Source organism: Polypterus senegalus, chromosome 10 (assembly GCF_016835505.1).
Source record: "Polypterus senegalus isolate Bchr_013 chromosome 10, ASM1683550v1, whole genome shotgun sequence".
Taxonomy (NCBI): domain Eukaryota; kingdom Metazoa; phylum Chordata; class Cladistia; order Polypteriformes; family Polypteridae; genus Polypterus; species Polypterus senegalus.
The window spans coordinates 42,560,333-42,580,583 of NC_053163.1; the positions used below are offsets into that span (position 1 = coordinate 42,560,333).

At 38.7% G+C, this 20,251-nt stretch overlaps 1 protein-coding gene across 1 annotated transcript in view; it reads left to right on the plus strand.

Moving 5' to 3' along the window:
• LOC120537109 (interleukin-13 receptor subunit alpha-1-like) overlaps window positions 1-20,038 on the plus strand; it is a 110,393-nt gene extending 90,355 nt beyond the window's left edge. Inside the window, exons 9-10 of the mRNA XM_039765769.1 lie at window positions 14,053-14,134; window positions 19,759-20,038. Coding sequence (XP_039621703.1) covers window positions 14,053-14,134; window positions 19,759-19,899 — 223 coding nt within the window. The 3' untranslated portion in view covers window positions 19,900-20,038. The remainder of the gene's footprint in view (window positions 1-14,052; window positions 14,135-19,758) is intronic.
• The last annotated feature ends 213 nt before the right edge of the window (window positions 20,039-20,251 follow it).

The following is a 20,251-nucleotide window of genomic DNA, read 5'->3' on the forward strand; positions in this document are numbered from 1 at the left end:
GATAACGTGTGTTTATTGGAGCACAAAGCAAGGAATACAAAGAAGTACTGCAGGATTTTACTTCTATTGCGGTCCATGCCTGTGTATGTTCTTCTATTTGTGTCCAGGTTCTTATCGACTGTATATTTGCCGCCCAGTAATAAAACTGGAAGTTAGGTAGAGCCATGCCGCCTTCTGCCTTTTGTCTTTGTAGGGTCGCTCTTTTGATGCGTGGATGTTTAGAATTCCAAATAAATGAGGTTATTGTTGAATCTAATTGCTTAAAGAACGATTTATTAATGTATATTGGTATGTTTTGAAATAAAAAAAGGAGCTTAGGAAGAATATTCATCTTAACAGTGTTAATTCTTCCAGCTAGTGTGAGATGAAGTGTTGACCATCTATGCAAGTCTTGTTTAATTTTTTCCATACAGACGATAAATTTTTTGATAAAGAGCTTTATGTTTACTTGTGATGTTTACCCGAGGTATTTAAACTGTTCTGCAATGATAAAAGGAAGGGTGTCTAATCTAATATTATATGCTTGCGAATTCACCGGAAAGAGTACACTTTTATTCAGATTAATTCTGAGACCAGAGAGCTTTTGAAATTCTGTGAGTGCTGCTAAGACTGCAGGCACAGAATTTTCTGGGTCCGATATATACAGTACCATGTCATCTCCATATAATGAGATTTTCTGTTCCAGTCCTTCTCTGCTAATCCCCTTTATCTGATCGGGAAGAACTTTTTGCCCGAATTGAGCTCTTTTAAGGTGGGGGATGGGACAGCAGGCTGCTTGCTGCTTGTGCTGATCGACACATTTACAAAAGAAAAGATGTGGAAAGGTTCGAAGGGATTTAAGGTGGGCCAGGATTACAGATTTTTTCATAGGCGTCAGGGATTCTTGTGTTAAAAGATTAGTCCAACATTGCCAAGAATTCCCATCCAGCTAAAGTAATAGAGACCTTAAAATTGTCCTCCTTTAACTTCTTGGGGGAAAATTTTATGAGCTGCATACCTGAGCCAGACCAATAGCCATTGTTTGCACAGGTGGGAGGTGACACTCTCGAACCAGATGTTCTAGTTGATCTCAGCAAAAGCAGCTGTGTTTAATCCACACTATGGTGTTCACTCTCTGGCATCTTACTTGTGGCGCTGGCTACCCTAAATATCTGTGCTGGCTGGATCAAAATTAGGGTCAAGCTTCTCCACAATGCGCTCGAAAGGGTCTCCACCCCAAAACACAAGGGTCAGTCTCAGTACTTTAGCAAAACCAACGTTATTCAGCTTGAAACAGGAACAGCATGGTTATTTATTGTAGAGGGATCTACTACTCCGTTATTAACAGACATAGCAATCAGGCAGGGTTATGGCCAAGATCATATTTCAAAACGTGTCAGGATCAGTTTTCTTGGCTCTTTTTCTGCTTCCTCTGGAGGAGTAAAAATGTAGTACTTGCTGAATGTCCACTTTCAGTTTGTCAGGATACAAGAGGCTTTATCTGATCTTGGCCTTCCATAAGTGCTGTTTAATGTTGTAAAATGCAGCACATTTAGCAGCTGTTGAGGGTGAGAAATTAAAGAAAAGACTAATATGGTTATTTTCCAATATAATCTCTTGTTTCTGTCTCAAAATAACATTATATGTAATTTTAATTGTAATTTTTTAAAATGCACAATGAGAGTTCTAGGTTTTGAGGTATTTGATCCATGGATGCAATAAGCTGCTGCTGTCTCGTTGTCTGATTTGAAGTCCTCTCCAATTTATTTTAGAGAATAATTCAGCTACGAATTTCACTGGGTTTGAACTTTCACGATTCTCGGGGAGGCCTTTGATTCTGATATTATTCCGTCTGCATCCATTTTCCAGTGTAGATAGTTTGTCTCCAACCACTTTTCATTCACAATTTGCAGCCATTGCTTTCCCGTCAGCAGTAGATGCCAGTTGTTCAGCTATTTCAATACGAGTCGTGAACGTTTGCTTAACGTCTTCAAACTGAGCACTAATTGCTCTAAGTTTATTCTGAAAATTTATCTCAATTTTTTCTAGCATACCTTCAAATGTTTTCTCAAAGCAATTAATTAAAATGTTTTTCCGGGTCTTTAATATCCTCAAGCAGCTTTGCATTTGTCTTGTGTATGTCCTTTATTTCTTTCCTTATATCATTTACATCACTTTTCCTTAAATGATTTATTTCTTTCTTTATATCATTAATATCCTCCTTTATATTATTCTTAAGCTTCTTTATGTCTTGAGTAGTGGCCATTGCAGCGATCATTGCCTTCAGCTTAGACAGATCATTTCGGTCTTTTCCTTGTTCCGTGGGTGAAGGAGCAAGCTCAGTTAGAGTCAATGCTGACAGTGTGGAAGGTAAGGCCATTTTTAGTTTCATTGAACCTTCTGAAATCGACAAGTACTCCTGGTCCGACTTGCTTGCACATTCGCTCCCACTTTTTACTCCCGGCTGGAGACGATGCAGCGCCAGGTACGGGGAAATCAATACTTTCACCTTTCCGTTCCAGGTCAGTCTCTGGCAGGCCATAACCTTGAGCTTGAACTTGAATTTTTCAATTTCAAAGTCTTTTTTCTGCCACTCATGCTTATATATTTGCTTGCATGTACTATAATTGAACCCCCTCGGGTTGAGTAAATACAGGATATATCAGGATGTTAAAAAAAAAAAAAATGACAGAGAAAAAATAACACTGCTGCTCCCAACCGTCCAACTTTGTCACACCCAATGCAAATCTTAACATCTTTAACTTTTCCATCTCCAGCTCTGTCCCGTTTTATTTTTCTGTGCCAGTGTCTACAACCTATATAATATACTGTAGCTGGTCTCACTACCGTATTGTAGACTTTCTCTTTAAGTCTTGCTGGTATCTGTCTGTCACAAATCACTCCTGACAATTTTCGACACCCACTCCACCCTGCCTACACTCTTTTCTTAAGCTCTTTTCCGCATTCCCCATTAATCTGTATTATTGATCCCAGGTATTTATACTCGTCCATCTTCTCCAGCTCTACTCCCTGCATCCTCACCATTCCTCTGACCTCCCTATCATTCACACACATGTATTCTGTCTTGTTCCTACTGACCTTCCTTCCTCTCCTTTCTAGAGCATATCTCCACTTCCAGGTTTCTTTGTCCACCTTCCTCTGTCCAGATATCATACCAAGAACCCTTCTAGCTGTCTCCCTTACCACTTCTGCTGTACTTGCCCATCTATCTGGCAGCTTTTCATTGCCTCCCGTTGCTTGTCTTACCTTCTTCCTGAACTCCATCTTACAGTCTTCCTTTTTCAACCTTCACCAATTGATCCTTGGCTCTGCCCTCACTCTCCTTATCTTCTTGATATCCGGCGTCATCGTACAGACCACCATCCTATGCCTCCTAACAATGCTTTCCCCTGCCACCAATTTGCAGTCTCCAGTCTCCTTCAGACTGAACCTTCTCCATAAAATATAATCTTCCTCCACTCTTGCACGTCACCCTGTGTTCCTTTCTCTTCTTAAAATGTGTTCACCACAGCCATGTCCATCCTTTTTGCAAAATCCAATATCATCTGACCTTCTGCATGCATCTCCTTGACATCATACCTACCCATCACCTCCTCATCCCCTCAGTTTCCTTCACCAACATGTCCATTAAAATACACTCCAATCAACACTCTCTTTACCTTGGGTTCATTCTCCACCACTTTTATCCAACTCACTCCAGAAATCGTCTTTCTCATCCACCACACATCCAACTTGTGGGCACATGCATTAACAACATTCATCATCACACCTTAAATTTCCAGCTTTATAATCATTACTCTGCACCTCCTCCATCACTTTTCACCTCCAAAACACTCTTGACATACTGTTCCTTCACGATAACTTCTACTCTATTTCTTCTCCCATCCACACCATGGTAGAGCAATTTGAACCCACCTCCAATACACCTTGCCTTACTCCCCTTCCATCTGGTCTCTTGCATGCACAATATATCAACCTTCCTTCTCTCCATCATATCAACCAACTCTCTTGCTTTACCAGTCATACTGCCAACATTCTCATTTCCATTCTCTTTACCTTATTCTTCTCCCCCTGTCTGTGGACACTCCTTTGCCCTCTTCTTCTCCTACTGACAACATTCAAAGTTCCTACCCTCACTTCTGTTCTCTTTACCTTCCTCTTCTCCCCTTTCTCTGGACACAACAAAACTTTAGTCTGGACTGCCATATCTGATTTCTGCTCTTAGCTCTTGCTGCTGTGGAAGAGAAACACCCTCTTTCCTAGGGTCTTGGCCAACTTCAAAGCACCGGCACCAACACTCTCTGCCACTTTGGAGGGAGGGGAGGGGCTGGTGGCTAACAGAGTTGACCAGGAATCTGGCTTGGAAGTTGAACCCGATCTCTCCAGTGAGAGTCGGAGAGACTCCTTGGATTTTCTTGACCAGCTGCCTGGTCCTTCAACCTCTTCAGTGGCAGTCGCTGCACTGACCCGCCCTTGAGGCATCAGCTAGCGAGCACACAGATTTTGTGCGCTTGTAGCAAGCTGACAGCACCTTGGAGTTTGCGCTCAAGCAAGTTTATGCCGCTGGTGACTCCTATTATAAGGAGCGTGAGACCCCTGGTTTCAAAACTCAGCACTTTCTCGTTAAAAGTGGCTTCCTTTATTGGGTGATTTCCAGTTGCGTAGGGGGCAGCCTGTTTGAACAGCTGGTTATCCCGGCTGAGTGTAGAGAGATAATATTGGAGATGGCTCATTAACACTTCTTGGATGGTCATCCCCTGATTTACAACAAACCAAACAGACTAGGAATGTGAAAATACCATAAGACTTGGTCTCTTGCTAGACCATAGCAATGTTCCTCAAATAAACAGCTCTAAACCCAAAAAAATTGTCTTATTACCATAAATACGCATGATCAATCCAGGATCATCCCGAGCTCATAGCACACTGCAATTGACCACAACTGTTTTCCCTCCTTCTGCATAAAAATATGAGATTCAAAATTTTTTCTTGATTTTTTTCACATCACTACAAATTATATGAGGAAAGTAACATTTAAAAAATATATAATTTTTGCAATATAGTATTCCTTTAACACTAGAATGCCTAAAGCCTATGAAAAAACATATTACCAGTACCAATCTTAAATTGCTTCGCACCTCTCCATCAGCCTCTTTTGTTTTGCAAATGTGTTGATCAGCACAAGCAACAAGCAGTCTACTATCCCATCCCCCTCCTCTGATGGAGCTGAGGTCAGCCACAAAATTCTCAGAGCTAAGGTCTCTTTATCTGGCAGTGAGGTTCCTGAAGTTGTATAGGGTAAATAATATATCGTTATTTGGAATACATACATTTCATGTGTGTTCCGTGTCTACAAATTTAGGATGACAGGAACGGCTGAACACATAGCTAAAACAGAAACGTTCTCTATGTTATACTAATAATGATGTGTAATGTATAATGTGTGAAGAAGTCCAAATATCAAATAAACACGTGTGTTTTTATTCAAGAATATAACCAAAGGGAAAAAAAAGTGTTCGATTTACATGTGGCTGCCAATGAGTAAAAAAAAAGAGTTTGTAAATGATGCTCACTAGACAACTGTGGAACTAACATGTAAGGCAAATTGACTGCAAGAATAGTTTACATAAAACTGCCGATAAAGACACTTGCTTTTTTTCGGTAATGGTACTCTTCTTCAAAGTATGGTGACGGTCTAGGTTGTCTCCACACTACCTGGTCACTTCCAGGAGCTTCTTGAACCCCAAAACCGTTCGTTGACTGAGATAAGCCAGGGGAAATGAGAACATGCACATTTAGCAAGGGGTTGCTTTTATCAAAACTGGCGAAAAGTGTTGAAAAACAAGTGCAGTGTGAAACAATATTTCATAAATACATAAATAACCTTTAAAGACAATGAATAGACATTGAGTTAAAATCCAGCCATTGAATGGGTATAAAACAGTCATCAGATCCTTAATCTTTCTCTGTTCTTCCCAAATTGAACCCAGCACAAATCCTCCTCTGTCTCTGTAGCTCACTCAGCTGGCAGAGACTTCACCAGCCATGGTCCTCCCTACCACCCCCATCTTGGTTGCCTCTGTTGGCATCTACCAGACTGATTGGAGTTGATTGTCCTCCTGTCTTCCTTCTCACACACATGGCATCCCGCAGATCCCTGAAGACAACTCCACTGCCATCGAACCTCGCTCATCTGAAAAATCCATGGGAACAATCTGACTGTAGAGTGCCTATCCTTTGCTCTTCCACAGGGCTAACAAGCGCTCTGCTTCTCGCTCGCTCACTCGTTAGTTCTGCACAGGCACCTCACTCAGTCTTCTCAGCTGAACTCGTTTTATTTCTCTATTCCCCTTTCTGCCTTGCCAGCTCCCTTATATCCTGCCCAAATGGGTGTAGGTGTGGTCCTCTGCCACCTGTCTGACCTGCTCGCATTTTCATGTGAATACGCAGCCAAGCACCCCAATCAACTCAAGAGCGAGCACCTGCATGCTCCGGGACCCAATTATTTATTTAAAGTTGCATGTGGCCATGGACCTCTTATCACAATTATGACAGAGTATTAAAGTCAGTCATGTGTCAATAGTATTGGGGAATATTAATTTTATAAGTAACGTTTTGGGAAAAAAAGTACTGTAAATGTGTTATATAGTTACTTGTATAATGTAGCACATTATAAACAGTGCATTAGTTTTGTGTTACTTTTTGTTGTTTTTTTTTATAAAAAACTGCACATTTCATTGAATCCTAAGCCCATACAAAAGCCGTCATGAAACTGACCAGAAATATCCCCCGAATATTTGCAATATGAATACTAGTCACTGTGGCCTCATATATGGTTGCGAGACATGGACACTATCCACTGACCTGAGACGGAGAATGGACTCCTTTGGTGCTCTGTCTCTCCAGAAAATCCTTGGGTACTGTTGGTTTGACTTTGTGTTGCTCATGGAGTCCCAAATGAGGCACATTACCTGCATTGTGAGGGAGCATCAGTTACGGCACTACAGCCATGTGGCGCGTTTCCCCGAGGGTAATCCAGCTCGTAAGAACCTCATTGTTGGGGACCCGAGTAGCTGGACCGGGCCAAGGAGTCACCCACATAACACCTGGCTGTGGCAGATAGAGAGTCATTTCCAGAGGGTGGGACTGGAGGTCTGCCTGGGGGGTTGCCAACCGGGATCCCGAGTTGTTTCGTCGTGTAAAGGGTGTGGCAATGCACCGTACCAGTGCATGCTCCCCAACTTGACTTGACTTGACACTTCATTTTTATGTTTCTGTTACTAGATTGTATGCTGCAGCCTTTTTTGCTTCTATGTGAAGTTGTGCCCAAAGCAGCGGTATACCATGTTTGCGTCTTGCCCTTAACTCAGTGCTGCAATTGTAATTATTTGCCCTCCGTGTCGCCAAACTGAGTGAATTAAATTTATCCCTCAGCACATGCAGGAGTAAATGTATACTTATATCTTTTATTCAGTTCTTTTCACTTGATTGTATTATGCTATGCATGTGCTTAACTCCTTCACTAGTCATCACCAGACAGCTGAAGCACACACATGTGAACGATGCTAACAGAGTAATACAGGTATTTTTACTTTAATAAAGTAAGTATTTTGTTAGGTTACTTGTTACTTTAAAAAGTAATATGCTTTCCAGAACTAATTTATTTTAAAATTTTCACATTCATCTTATCTGCGAATGATGTATTTTTTGCCATGGTATGTAAATTTAAATTCAAGAATTGGCATATCCGCAAGCATGTACATTTTTAATCAATTTTAATAATAAAATCCAAATCAGAACTATGTTAGTTATATTCCATTGTCATTAATAAAAAAGAAACCAGTTTTGTACTGGTATGATGGATGCTTAACAGTTTTACCATAAAATAGCCATAGGATCTTAGGTTCAGAGTTGAATCAGAGCAAAATCAGCAACAGAAATGCCAGAGAACTGCTTAAAAAGTTGCTCTTAGTATAACTGTAGATCCAGGAGCAGTACATTAAAATGTGTACTGTAGGGGTATGTTTCAGAAACAGAAAGATGATTGTGGAAGTGATGTGCACAAACAGAATAGTACAATCGAGCAGTGTTGCATAGTGTGTCTGGAGTAATACAGTGCCGAGGTTACAGTTAGGCAAAGTGAACAGCCATTTTTTTCACATTCAAACATCAGATGATACTTTCAAATAAGACCTTTTTGTAATTCATTTGAATTATTTTCAAAGAGCAACGTTCACTCTGACAGATCAATAACATATTGTGTTCAGTTCTAAAGAATCTGCATTTACAATGTTTGTTACACATTTGTATTTACATTTGCTGGCATAATGTAGTTTTTTTTTAAGCACGTCATATCACTTGTGCCCACAGTTGCTATCTATTGATGAAAGTACTGCAAGAACTTTAAAACAATAGAAAAAGGCTTGCGTTTCTCTACCTGTGACCACAAGAAGACAACCACCACTAGAAATGCCTGCAACTTATCAGTACTACATATAAGCACAGTATTACAGTACTACATTTAAGCCAGTACTACATAAAGTGAGCACTGTCACAGTATTTCTCCATGTGCATCTCACAATTTCTTTTAATTAGTACCTGATTGTGGGAGGATAACAAAATTCTGATTTGGAAGCGTACAAACATATTCACTGTCAAATACTTGAAAGAATTAGTTAAATAAAAAAAGTTATTAATCTTGCCGATTTAATTTGTGTTCTTTTTTGTTTTGTAAAGTCCCTTGTGATAGTGTGATATGTGAAAGGTAATGTATGAAATAAACCTGTCTGTTTGCTCGTTGACAGTTAGAATATCCAGGTATATATTATAATGATATGCTTTCAATCAAAAACTTTTTACAAAATAAAAGAAACTGATTGGTGCATGTATGGTATATACTCAAATATAAGTTGGGTCTTGAAACCTCAAAAATCTATACTAATAAAAGGCTCACTCACTCACTGAATCATCACTAATTCTCCAACTTCCCGTGTAGGTAGAAGGCTGAAATCTGGCAGGCTCATTCCTTACAGCTTACTTACAAAAGTTAGGCAGGTTTCATTTCGAAATTCAACGCGTAACGGTCATAACTGGAACCTACTTATGTACATATATACCGGCCATAGCCTGCAGCTCAATTGCCATGTGAGGCGGAGTTGCGTCCCTCATCGTCGCTCCTCCCACATAATTGAGTGCCTGCCCATATAAGGCCGTCTGTCAGCGGCAATCCAATAGAAACACTCTGCCACTAAATATTCGCGGATGAAGGACTGTGCTAATGCAGACGAAGATGAGATGGTCAGGGTGGTGTTTGGCACAAACTCGGCGAAACTGCGAGAGAATCTTTTAAGTGCAGGGTCTTAGCTAACATTAAAGAAAGCCGTGGACATCGCAAGATCGCATGAGATAGCACAAGCACAGCTGAGAACCTTCAATGCATGTACTCCGAGTGGCTCACGTGAACTGACTGTGAACGCAGTACGCAGAGAACAAGGAAGAGCTCCAAAGAGCGCTGAACAAAAAACAAGCAACAGCTCCAAAGAGTGCTGAACAAAAAACGCATTACACAATTGAGAAGGCAGCAAAAGAATATGAAGCGTGTGATACATACAAGCATATTCATAAGTGCAGCTACTGCAGAAACAAAGCACACGGTGGAAAAAGTCAATGTCCAGCTAAAGGAAGACAGCGTAAAAAAAAAAAAACGTGCATGTAGTGTGTGATGTCTCAAATAAAGAGCAAGACTAGCTGTTTATTGATGCAGTAAGAAAGGAATCGATGAATGAAACCTGTTATCTTTACTACGGTTGACAAACACGGAATGTAACTTGAACACAACACATCCTCCAAATACGAACCTGATTGAAAGAAATAATGATAATCAAATCCTTGATGACAGCAACACTCATAACAGTCACAAAACAATTACATTGACAATCATGTTACGTTATTTTTCAAATGATTCCTTTTCTTTTTCATAACTTCTTTAACACACTACTTCTCCGCTGCGAAGCGCGGGTGTATATATATATATTCAACTTATATGAGCGACATTATAAAATAACAAATTATACTGTAAAATCAAGTCCTGACTTATCTGCAAATATATATGGTAATTAAAGACTTTTTTCATTCTTGCATCAGATTCTGCCAGGGTAAGTCTCCTGTTACCCAGTACTAGATAAAATTCAATCAGAAATTAAATTAATTTGCAGCTTATATGAAACCACTCTGTGAGAATTACTTGGAAGGCATTGTACAGTTAGCCCTTTTCACAAAATTCGGATGTATCAATGCGTTCCATTCCCTGGAATTTAGCCAGCAATGGATAGTGTTTATTTGACTTGTCTATTATTTTACAATAATCGATTTTTGCAATGTAAGAAGTATTGTTGAAAACAACTACAGTAATCCCTCCTCCATCGCGGGGGTTGCGTTCCAGAACCCCAAATAGGTGAAAATCTGAGAAATAGAAACCGTATGTTTGTATGGTTATTTTTATATACTAGCCAACCCGCGGCGCACCATACGCCGCATCATTAGGCCGGTTTTTTAATGATTTTTAAGCACAGGGAGAAAATTAACATTTGAAAAATCGGTAATGTAATAAATCAGCAAGAAAAGCAACATTGTAACAATGCACGGAACTAAGCAACACACAATCGTCCGTGACTGAAAACTGGCGGTTTGCCATCGCGCCTTCTCCTCCCAGACGGAGGGATGGGGGTGCACGGCGCTCAGTCATGGAGTGTGGAATGGGAGGAGAGGAGAAGGACGTCCATTCAGCTCCCTCCGTCATGCTAGTCTGCTGATTTCTCGTTCAGTATGCACTGCCCGCTCATGTGCCCACCTCCAACTCGTCACTTGAGTCGTTGTCGTCTTAACACAGTCCAGATGCACCTGTGACTCACGTAGACGTTTCATTGCTCTGTGCGGTTTTGGCTGCTTTTCTATATATAATCCACCAAAACACCCAACCACGGTAGTAGCGAGGTGGGAGGGGGGGTGTGTATAAAGGGTAGGGACGTAACCAGTGGGAGTGTATGAGTCGCACTTAGTGGGAATTCCACCGTTTGCAGCCTGAATGGGGTTCAACGACTTACCCACGCCTCTCTGCGCCGGGTGGACACACGCTCAATGGAAAGACACGGTTGTCTAAAACGGGTTGGTTTGAGAATACAACAGTAAGTGAATGAAAAGATGGAACTCTGGAGAGAGCAAAATACAACACAATAGTGAACCTGCGGCATAACAAACGCTGCATAATTATTTATTGATGGTTGAACACTTCTGGAAAGACACAGTTGTCTAAAAAGGGAGGGTTTGAGGATACAACAGAAAGTGAATGAAAAGATGGAACTCTGGAGAGAGCAACATATAATTGTCCATGAGTGAAGAAGATACATGTTTGTCGCGGATGCGCATTGCTGGATGTAGCGTGTAAAACAGTTTGCTATGGTGCACGAGGTAGTGCGTCGTAACCGAAAACCCAGTTTTTAAAGACTGCTTACTTCATTGTGTTTTAACCTCAGTTGTAAAGGATTGTTTTAAGGATCCCATTGGATACCCCTCGCAAACCGTTTTACATGCTGCATATGGCGACTCATCTTCGCGAGAAACATGCCTCTATGAACAGTCAAGGTGGCTTGGAGGTACATGAGGCCTCTACGACAGACGAATATAAATGACGCCGTTCTTTCTGTGTCGTCACGTCCGAATTGGTGGACGTGGCTCTGCGAGTTATCGTCGTATCCAATGGTTTTGGAGTTGGTGGGCGTGGCTTCTCCCTGCGTGCGCCATAGGTGTCTTACTTGTCGGCGGCTTAGTGAATCTACGCCCCTTCCAGCGTGTTTTCCATGGGTGTCTTGCCTTAGTGAATTATATATACTGTATAGATTTTAAGCCCTTATAAACTCTCCCACACTGTTAACATTATTAGAGCCCTCTAGACATGAAATAACACCCTTTAGTCAAAAGACAGAGATGACAGTTCTTTCTCACAATTAAAAGAATGCAAACATATCTTCCTCTTCAAAGAATGCATGTCAGGAGCAGAGAATGTCAGAGAGAGAGAGAATGAGAGAAAAGCAAACAATCAAAAAATCAATACGTGCTTTTGGGCTTTTAAGTATGCCGAAGCACCGCGATAAAGCGGCATTTTTTAGAGGAACATCCGTGTCCTCTAGGCAAACAGCCTCTGTGCAAACGGCCCCTCTGCTCACACCCCCTCCGTCAGGCAGAGAGAGTGAGAGAGACAGAGAAAAGCAAACAATCAAGCACCGCGCGAGAAGCATATCGTATATCATTGAGGAGTTTTATTTTATACGTAATACATGCTCTGATTGGGTAGCTTCTAAGCCATCCGCCAGTAGCGTCCCTTGTATGAAATCAACTGGGCAAACAAACTGAGGAAGCATGTACCATAAATTAAAAGACCCATTGTCCGCAGAAATCCACGAACCAGCGAAAAATACGTGATATATATTTAGATATGCTTACATTTAAAATCCGTGATGGAGTGAAGTCGCGAAAGTCGAAGCGCGATATAGCAAGGGATCACTGTACATAGAAAAACCATCAAAACTGGATAAAGGCTATAAATCTTTCATGGAGAAATTCCTGTATATTTGTCAAGGTAAGTTTGAGAACTTTAGAATGACAGTTTCTACAAAGCTATTTCTTAAATGTAACTTTAGTTTGCTCTGTTTTGACAAACAAACCAGGTACATTAACTGTAATCTTATGAAAACTATTTGATCTATATTTACCTAGTGACCATTTACATTCACATTTATTTAAAAAGTTTTTTCATGTTTGTTATATGTGAATTATTAAGTTTCTTTTATGAAATATGCAGACATATATCATTTAAACTCATTGAGGTTCGTAATCAGAAAAAAAAAACATTTTAATCACATTATGTTTTATATACTGTACTTTCCATCAACACAGACTCTTTTACATTAACTTAAGGAAAAAGGCATTTTCCTGAAAAAAAGCTGATTTCCTTTGTCAATATGACACCAAATTTATTCCCGTTTAAAAGTCACAGCTTCAAGCTTATAATGCAGCATGTAAACTTTATGTGCTCATCAGATTTAAAGTGCCAGGTACAAACATAATTGCTGCCATGACATATAACAAATTTTGTCCTTTGTCTCTTTTTATTACTTGGATTAATTTTCTTCACTATATTTCCACATTGGGAAAGCTGTTGAAACTTGGGTAAAGATGGTTTTTTTTAGAATTTGAACACAGACGGACACTACAGAAACTGTTCTTTTATAATTCTGCCACTTTTTTTCCCAAGAAAATCGGTAAAGAGTACCCATTGACAATGCCTCGCAGAAGAAAAAAAATACAAAAGTGTACAAAGAGCTAATAGAAAGCACATAAATCACACAATACAGTCATCAGTAACTACAGTCTTATAATATTCCTATTTTTAAAAATGTTATGATACCTATAAGTCACTTTTTTATTTTATTTTTTCTCCCCACAAAGAACACTTTTGTATTTCAAGGTAAATTGATGTTTAAATGCTGTAACTCTTAATATTAAGTATTTTTATTTTGGCAAATGTATAAATTTCCTGTTGCAGTTTTAAACTTCCAGCAAAAGAGGTTCAGACACCAGTCCTGTTTCTGCATTCATCTGATGTTCTATTGGGTTTAACTTTTGTGTGCTCATTTTCTTGCTTTTCCAAAAGATATACTAGTTAGGTTAATTGGTAACATTATATCAGCCTAGTTTGAGTGAGTGTGCCGGTGCCCAATCTGACATTGTTGCCTGCCTTGCCTTTCTCTAATGCTGCTAGGATAGGCTCCTGGTGATGCTGAATTAGCCTTAATAGTCATACTGAACTAGCAATGTATGTTAGGTTATTATCCGTAGAACCTTGGTTTGGCTCACATATAGCCTAAAGTAGTCAAATATGTTTTAGCTTTGCTTTATCAAAACCTTTAAATCATATTGTAAATGCAAGAGATAATTTTGAATTATGTTGATAATTGTTACTAATTCATTTTACATTTTTAATATTTTCAATTAAAGGCTACGAATGCTACTCCTTCCGCCAGTTCCAGACCCTAGCAAATTCTTAAAAGGAATGATTGGTAAAAATGGAGAGCTGCTGGTAAGTTTATATGTTTGTTACTAAGTGTTTTATACTAAAACTGTGTAAACCATATACTGTAGATGTCCTAGTTTTTGCCCACCCCTACTACCATGCGTTTGTATCTTAAGTCTTTAATTATTATTGCAAATAAAGACAAAGAAAATTATATTTATCCAAAAATGGCCCATTCTGCTGGTTTCCTGTTTTTCTCTCAACCCAAACAATGTTTGATGGGCTAAATGGAAGTTTAACTTTGTCTAATATATCTGAGTGTGAGCCACAGTGGACTGGCACGCTGGGCCATTGCAGAATTGAATTAGTGGGAATTGATAATAAAATAATTCTTTGAATGGCCAGTTTCTATAACTGTAAGCTTGATTATTTAAGGATAGATGACAGATGCAGTAACAGTTCTACACACCTGCCGAATGCCACCATCAGTTGTAAGCAGAGTTCTTTGTAATACTAACCAATCATCTAGCCAAGCTAAAGGGCAATGCCCGCTTCCTTATTGGCAACATGGCTCCTTACTTGTGGGGCTGACCTTCTTTGTGTGCAATGTCAGGTTGGACTGGTCTTGGACCACAGATGAAGTGTATATGAAAGGGCAGAGCAGGCTGTTTTTCATTAGGAAGACGGTGTTTCTTTAATGTGGAAAGTGACATCCTTCACATCTTCTACAACTCTGTGATGGCCAGTATGATTTTCTACGCCATGGTGTTCTGGGCTAGTAACATCACTTCAAGACAGGCCCACCGAATCGACAAGCTAATTTAAAGGGCAGGCTCCGTTATATGGTACACTCTGAATCCCATGGAAACAGCAGCAAAGGAAAGAATTAAAATATGACTAAGTCCCATTATGACAAATGCTGCACATCCTCTCTCTGAAACACTGAGTACTTTCAGCCAACAAATTATTCGGCAGGAGTGTGTCAAGAAATGGTACTGGGGTTCTTTTATACCAGTGCCAATAAGTCTGCATAATGCTTCACTGTGACTGTGACTGCCAAGTTAGAGGTTTTTATTTCTTTCTAAGTTGTCTTCCTTTTTAGTCAGTCTGTTGTGTGTGTATAATCATCTATCTATTTAAATATTTAAAGAGCTTCTGTAAACAGCAAAATTTCAACCTGGAGAAAAAAGGTCTGTCTGTCTGTCTACCTATCTCTCTAATACTCCAGGAACTTGTTAACTCGTTTACCATTAAAACTCTCATCTTTGAGGACCAATACGGATCTCATACAAGACTTTTGATCTCACTTCCTGTCCATCTGCTTTGCCTCATGTCTCAAGTTATGTCCACTGCATCAAAAAGAAATGGAAATTGGCTGCATTTATTTTTAAAATGGCTTGTATTCTCATCAGATGCTTTGCTTTTTATAAAAAATAGGGTGGCTTTAGTTTTTAAAGTAGAACAAAGAATCTAGTTGGTGACAAGGTTCATTCATATAGGATTGCCGTCATGTAAATTAGCACCCGCAAATATTGTACATTATGTCATATGGTGATGTGTGGGTCAAGTGTTATATAGTTTGTCTCTGCCTGCACACTTTTAGGATACACTCAACATTTCATATGTCTCGTGTCTCAGCTGAGATTGGTTCAGTGCAGACCGTAATACATCCCTACTACTCCGCATTCAGTGCTGTCTTTTGACAGTTGAGGGGAATACGAGGTTTAGTCTATTTTGGATTCACAGGGTGGAGGAACACTGTTTGTTGCTTGTACATTGGAAGAGCTACAGACCCAAGAATCATTTCTGGGTTTGGTTCAATTCTCTTTGGGCACCTCACCAGTTGGACCAGTTTCATAGAAAATTCCCTCAAAAGTTGGATCTGGAGGTTTTGTCATCAACATGAGGTAGTTTCTTTTTCCTAATTTTATAGGTGTTCCTGCATCGATTTGGGGTTTTACCCTTGTTTTGGGGGAGGGAGGTTTGTTCACTGAATATATATTTCTAGTGTGAAAATTTCTCTCTCTGTTTTTTAATTAATTAATAAATTTTTTGGACCATTTTATCCACCATTTCATTAATTTTGCATTCATTTTCAAAGGTTTTGGTCTTTGATTGCAACACAAAATGATAAAGGTTACCAATGAGCTGTGGATTGAACAACCAAGTTTCTTATTGCTTTTGCTACCTTTTCTGTCTTTGATTCTAGTATTTTGATGTTGTTTCTTGTTGTTTTTGTTTTTTTTAACTACAAATTTTTAACTCACGTTTTGATTTAGTTGCTTGGGCTTACCTTAGGGGAAGATTTATATTTGTGTCAATCTCAATTGATTAGTAGGTTTGGGCTCTATGAAAAGCTGATGGGCTGGGAATTTCAGAAATAAAGTATATGTAACTTTGATATGGGAATAGGTGCTTGAATAAATGATAAATACATGTTCCTCTGCAAACATTCAAGCTGCTACTGCTCTATCAAGGAACTGCTGTAGCATACCGAGATAAGTGTATATTGTAAGTTTGTACTGTAGAAAAGCATGGATTACTGTATTTTACTGGGAGACCTCTGAACATAAAGTGTAACAATTTTCAGGTATTGTATAAAAGGTGATTGAATGGTAGTTGAGTTCAGAAGATCTTAAGAAAATGTCTCACTTGTGGATTATATACAGTAGGGTCTGTCTGATACCTGATCTGTTTAATTTAAATCAGTATTAGTTCCTTTTCTGTCTTCATAGTTAATACCCCACAGTCCAGGAACCTGGATGACTGCTATTCTCTGGATATTCTCTAGCACTACCATGTGTTTTTGTAATTTTGAAACTAAAACTGTACACAATGTTTCAGATTAGGTCTCACTAGTATGCTATATCCACTGCGCTTATTTTGCTATCAGCTCCTTACTAAATCAAGCAAACTATTATTATTTATATTCTTATCAAAATCATTAATGTATATTGAAAATGACAGTGACACCAGCACTGATTCTTAAGGGACAGCACTTTTAACCTCATCTAATACAGAAAAATGTTCCTTTCACCATAAACCTTCTATTCCTGTTTTTAAGGATTTTGTCCGGCCATCTACATAGTGTTTCTTAGATTTTTATAGCCTCTAATTAGCCCCCAAACTTCCCCACCCCTACCAACCCACCTCTCAATAAAATGATACTGTCTATGACATGTGCCAAAATGATAGCATGACATGTGCCAAAATGATAATTCAGTATATGAAGCAATCTAATTTAAATGCCCTGAAATAACCAAGAGGGACAACCCCCTAACCAGCTTCATGAAATAATCGAATTTCTGCATACCAAAAACAAGAATGGAAAATACTGTGCTGCATTAAACAGACCAGTTGTCCATACAACCCTAAATCAGAAAAAGTTGGGACAGTATAGAAAATGCAAATAAAAAATGCAGTGATTCTTAAATTTACTTTGGTCCATACTGTCTGCAATGAAATAAAAGTCAAAGATATTTTGCATTTTGTCTGGTCAACTTCGTATAATTTGTCAATAAACACCAATTCCTGAATTTCAGGCCTGCCACACATTCTAAATAAAAGTTGTGACGGGGCAAATTGGGGCCAGTACTGAGGTAAAAAATTAAATATGTGATTTCAAACAGGTGATGTCAACAGGAGGTTGTAATCATGATTTGTTACAAAAGCAGTATCCTCGAAAGGCTGGGTCTTTGGGGAGCAAAGTCAGGCAGAGGGCCTCCAGTTTGTCAACAAATGCATGAGAAAATTATTGAAATGTTTAAAAACAATGTTCTTCAAAGAGAGATTGGAAGGGATTTACATATTTCTCCCTTTTCAGTGCATAATATCATTAAACAATTCAGGGAATCTGGAGGAATTTTAGAGCATAAAGGACAAGGGCATAAACCTAAACTGAACGCCCGTGATCTCTGATCAATCAGACAGCATTCCATCAAGAAATGTCACTCATCAATAGCTGATGTAACCACATGGGCAAGGGATTACTTTGGCAATATGCTGTGAAGCATTACAATATGCTGTTGCATTCACAAATGCCACATAAAATTTTACTGTGCAAAAAAGAAGCCTTATGTTAACCATGTCCTGAAGCAGCATTGCCTTCTCTGGCCTCAGGGGCATCTGGGATGGATCATCAAACTGTGGAAATGTTTATTGTGGTCAGACAAATCAGTATTCCAGATCATTTTTGGAAGAAGTGGACGCTGTGTGCTCTGAACCAAAGATGAAATGGACCATCTAGATTGTTATGTCAACTAGTCTGTCATGGTATGGGGATGTGTCTGTGATGACATCCCAGAATATTCTTGTTGAGGGTGGTTGAGGTACGCAAGATTGTTTCCTTGATGTATTGCAAAGGAGAATATAAGATATGATGTAGATGAAAATATGTGGCCAGACCAGCAAGAGCAACAGGACAACCCATGATGTAGAATTGGCCTTGTTCTTTCCAAAATAACTACCTAAATACTGCACATTTGTACTGTAATATTTAACTTCCAGGTTTGTATTTGGTTCAATGTATAGCATTGTAATTTCTGTTGTCCTAAATAAAACAAAAAAGTCACCTTACAAATGTTATATTATTCCTGTCTTACGGAAAGTACCAATGTGGTAGAACATTGTAAAGGTTTCTAGAACATAAGTGCATGTGCTCTGGTGCACAAGCAATGTCAGCTGCTTATAGACAGCTGATCAAGTTTAAATCTTTCAGTACAGTGGTACCTCGGTATACATCCTTAATCCGTTCCAGATCCTTTGACTTATACCAAACAAATTTTTCCCATAAGAAATAACGGGAAAATGATTATTCCATTCCCATGAAAAACAATCCTATTGTTATTGGCATATTATACATTGATGGGGTTGTATAAAATAATTTAAACACTGCTTAATACTAAAATACATAAATACAAAAGCAATTAGATGAAATAAATGAAAATTGAACCTTACTTTACTTTTTAATAACGTCTTTGTTTTTCACAATCGTAGATACCGTCGTTGTCTGCATACGGTATGCAGCAGCCAAGTCCCGGATACGCATGTCACCTTCATACTTTTCAAATTTACGCAAAAAAACACAAAATCACTTGAAAATTCACATAGAGTTATAGCACGGGTTGTTCACTGAATGTTAGCAACTGGCGTACTGACACTCATGGGCAGTCGTGGCTTTGTCTCAAGAGAGGTAAACAATACCAAGTTGGACTTATTCCTAAGCGGACGTATACCAAGGTAACACTGTACTTTCATAGTATATTTTTATGTTGAGAACATGACTTAATGTTTTGACTGGCATGTCTGTAGGCAGTAATTCAGAAATTTCACATTTTGGTGGCACTTACTAAATGGCTGACAGGAAAATTGCATTTTGATACATGAATGAAAGCGTTTTAATGAATTTGGTGTTCCAAATTATTGTGCTGCAATGTACAGACTGTTTTGAGAAATGGACAAGTAGTTCAGGGAACCTCCAGACTATTTAGAGAAATTGCCCAATGTAACTGAGAAAAACTGTAAAATGAAAATGGCAAATACAGTGATGGATCGAAAACATTTCTGTCAAATGCCCAAAATGTTTATTCTCTCAATTTTAGCTGAAAGCAAATGATTGATGAGACAAAATACTATTGTATAGTTGATAGATGTCCAGTTAATTTATTATTTTTTTCTTTTTTCTTTTTCAGAAACTGAATAAACAGCACACAGATAACACTATTTTCTTTCCTGACTACGAGGAAGAATTTTCAACAGCCCAAGTGGAGCACAATAGTAACTGCACATCAGATAACAGAAACCTAAAAGTACTTGACAAAACCCAGATGTAATAGCATCCAGCAAAAAATCTTTCCTTTTGAAAATAATTATTCATACAAAATATTGATATGTCATAATTGAGAAAACTAAGTGGTATCATGTATTTGTTTATAGTTTTTGGCAACAGAGTAAAAATGAACACTATGGCAACTTTCTAGTAAGCAGCACTGATTCATTGTTTTTTTAACAGTCAATGTATATTGTGTAATATTGACCAGATATCTGTATATTAGTATACAGAAGTAATTTACAACATACAGCATTTGAAGATTTTAATTAATCCATTGTCAGACATGCAAGTGAGTATTTTACTTTACTGTGGACATGTGATATTAAATTTGAAATTCATGGCAATGGAACAAT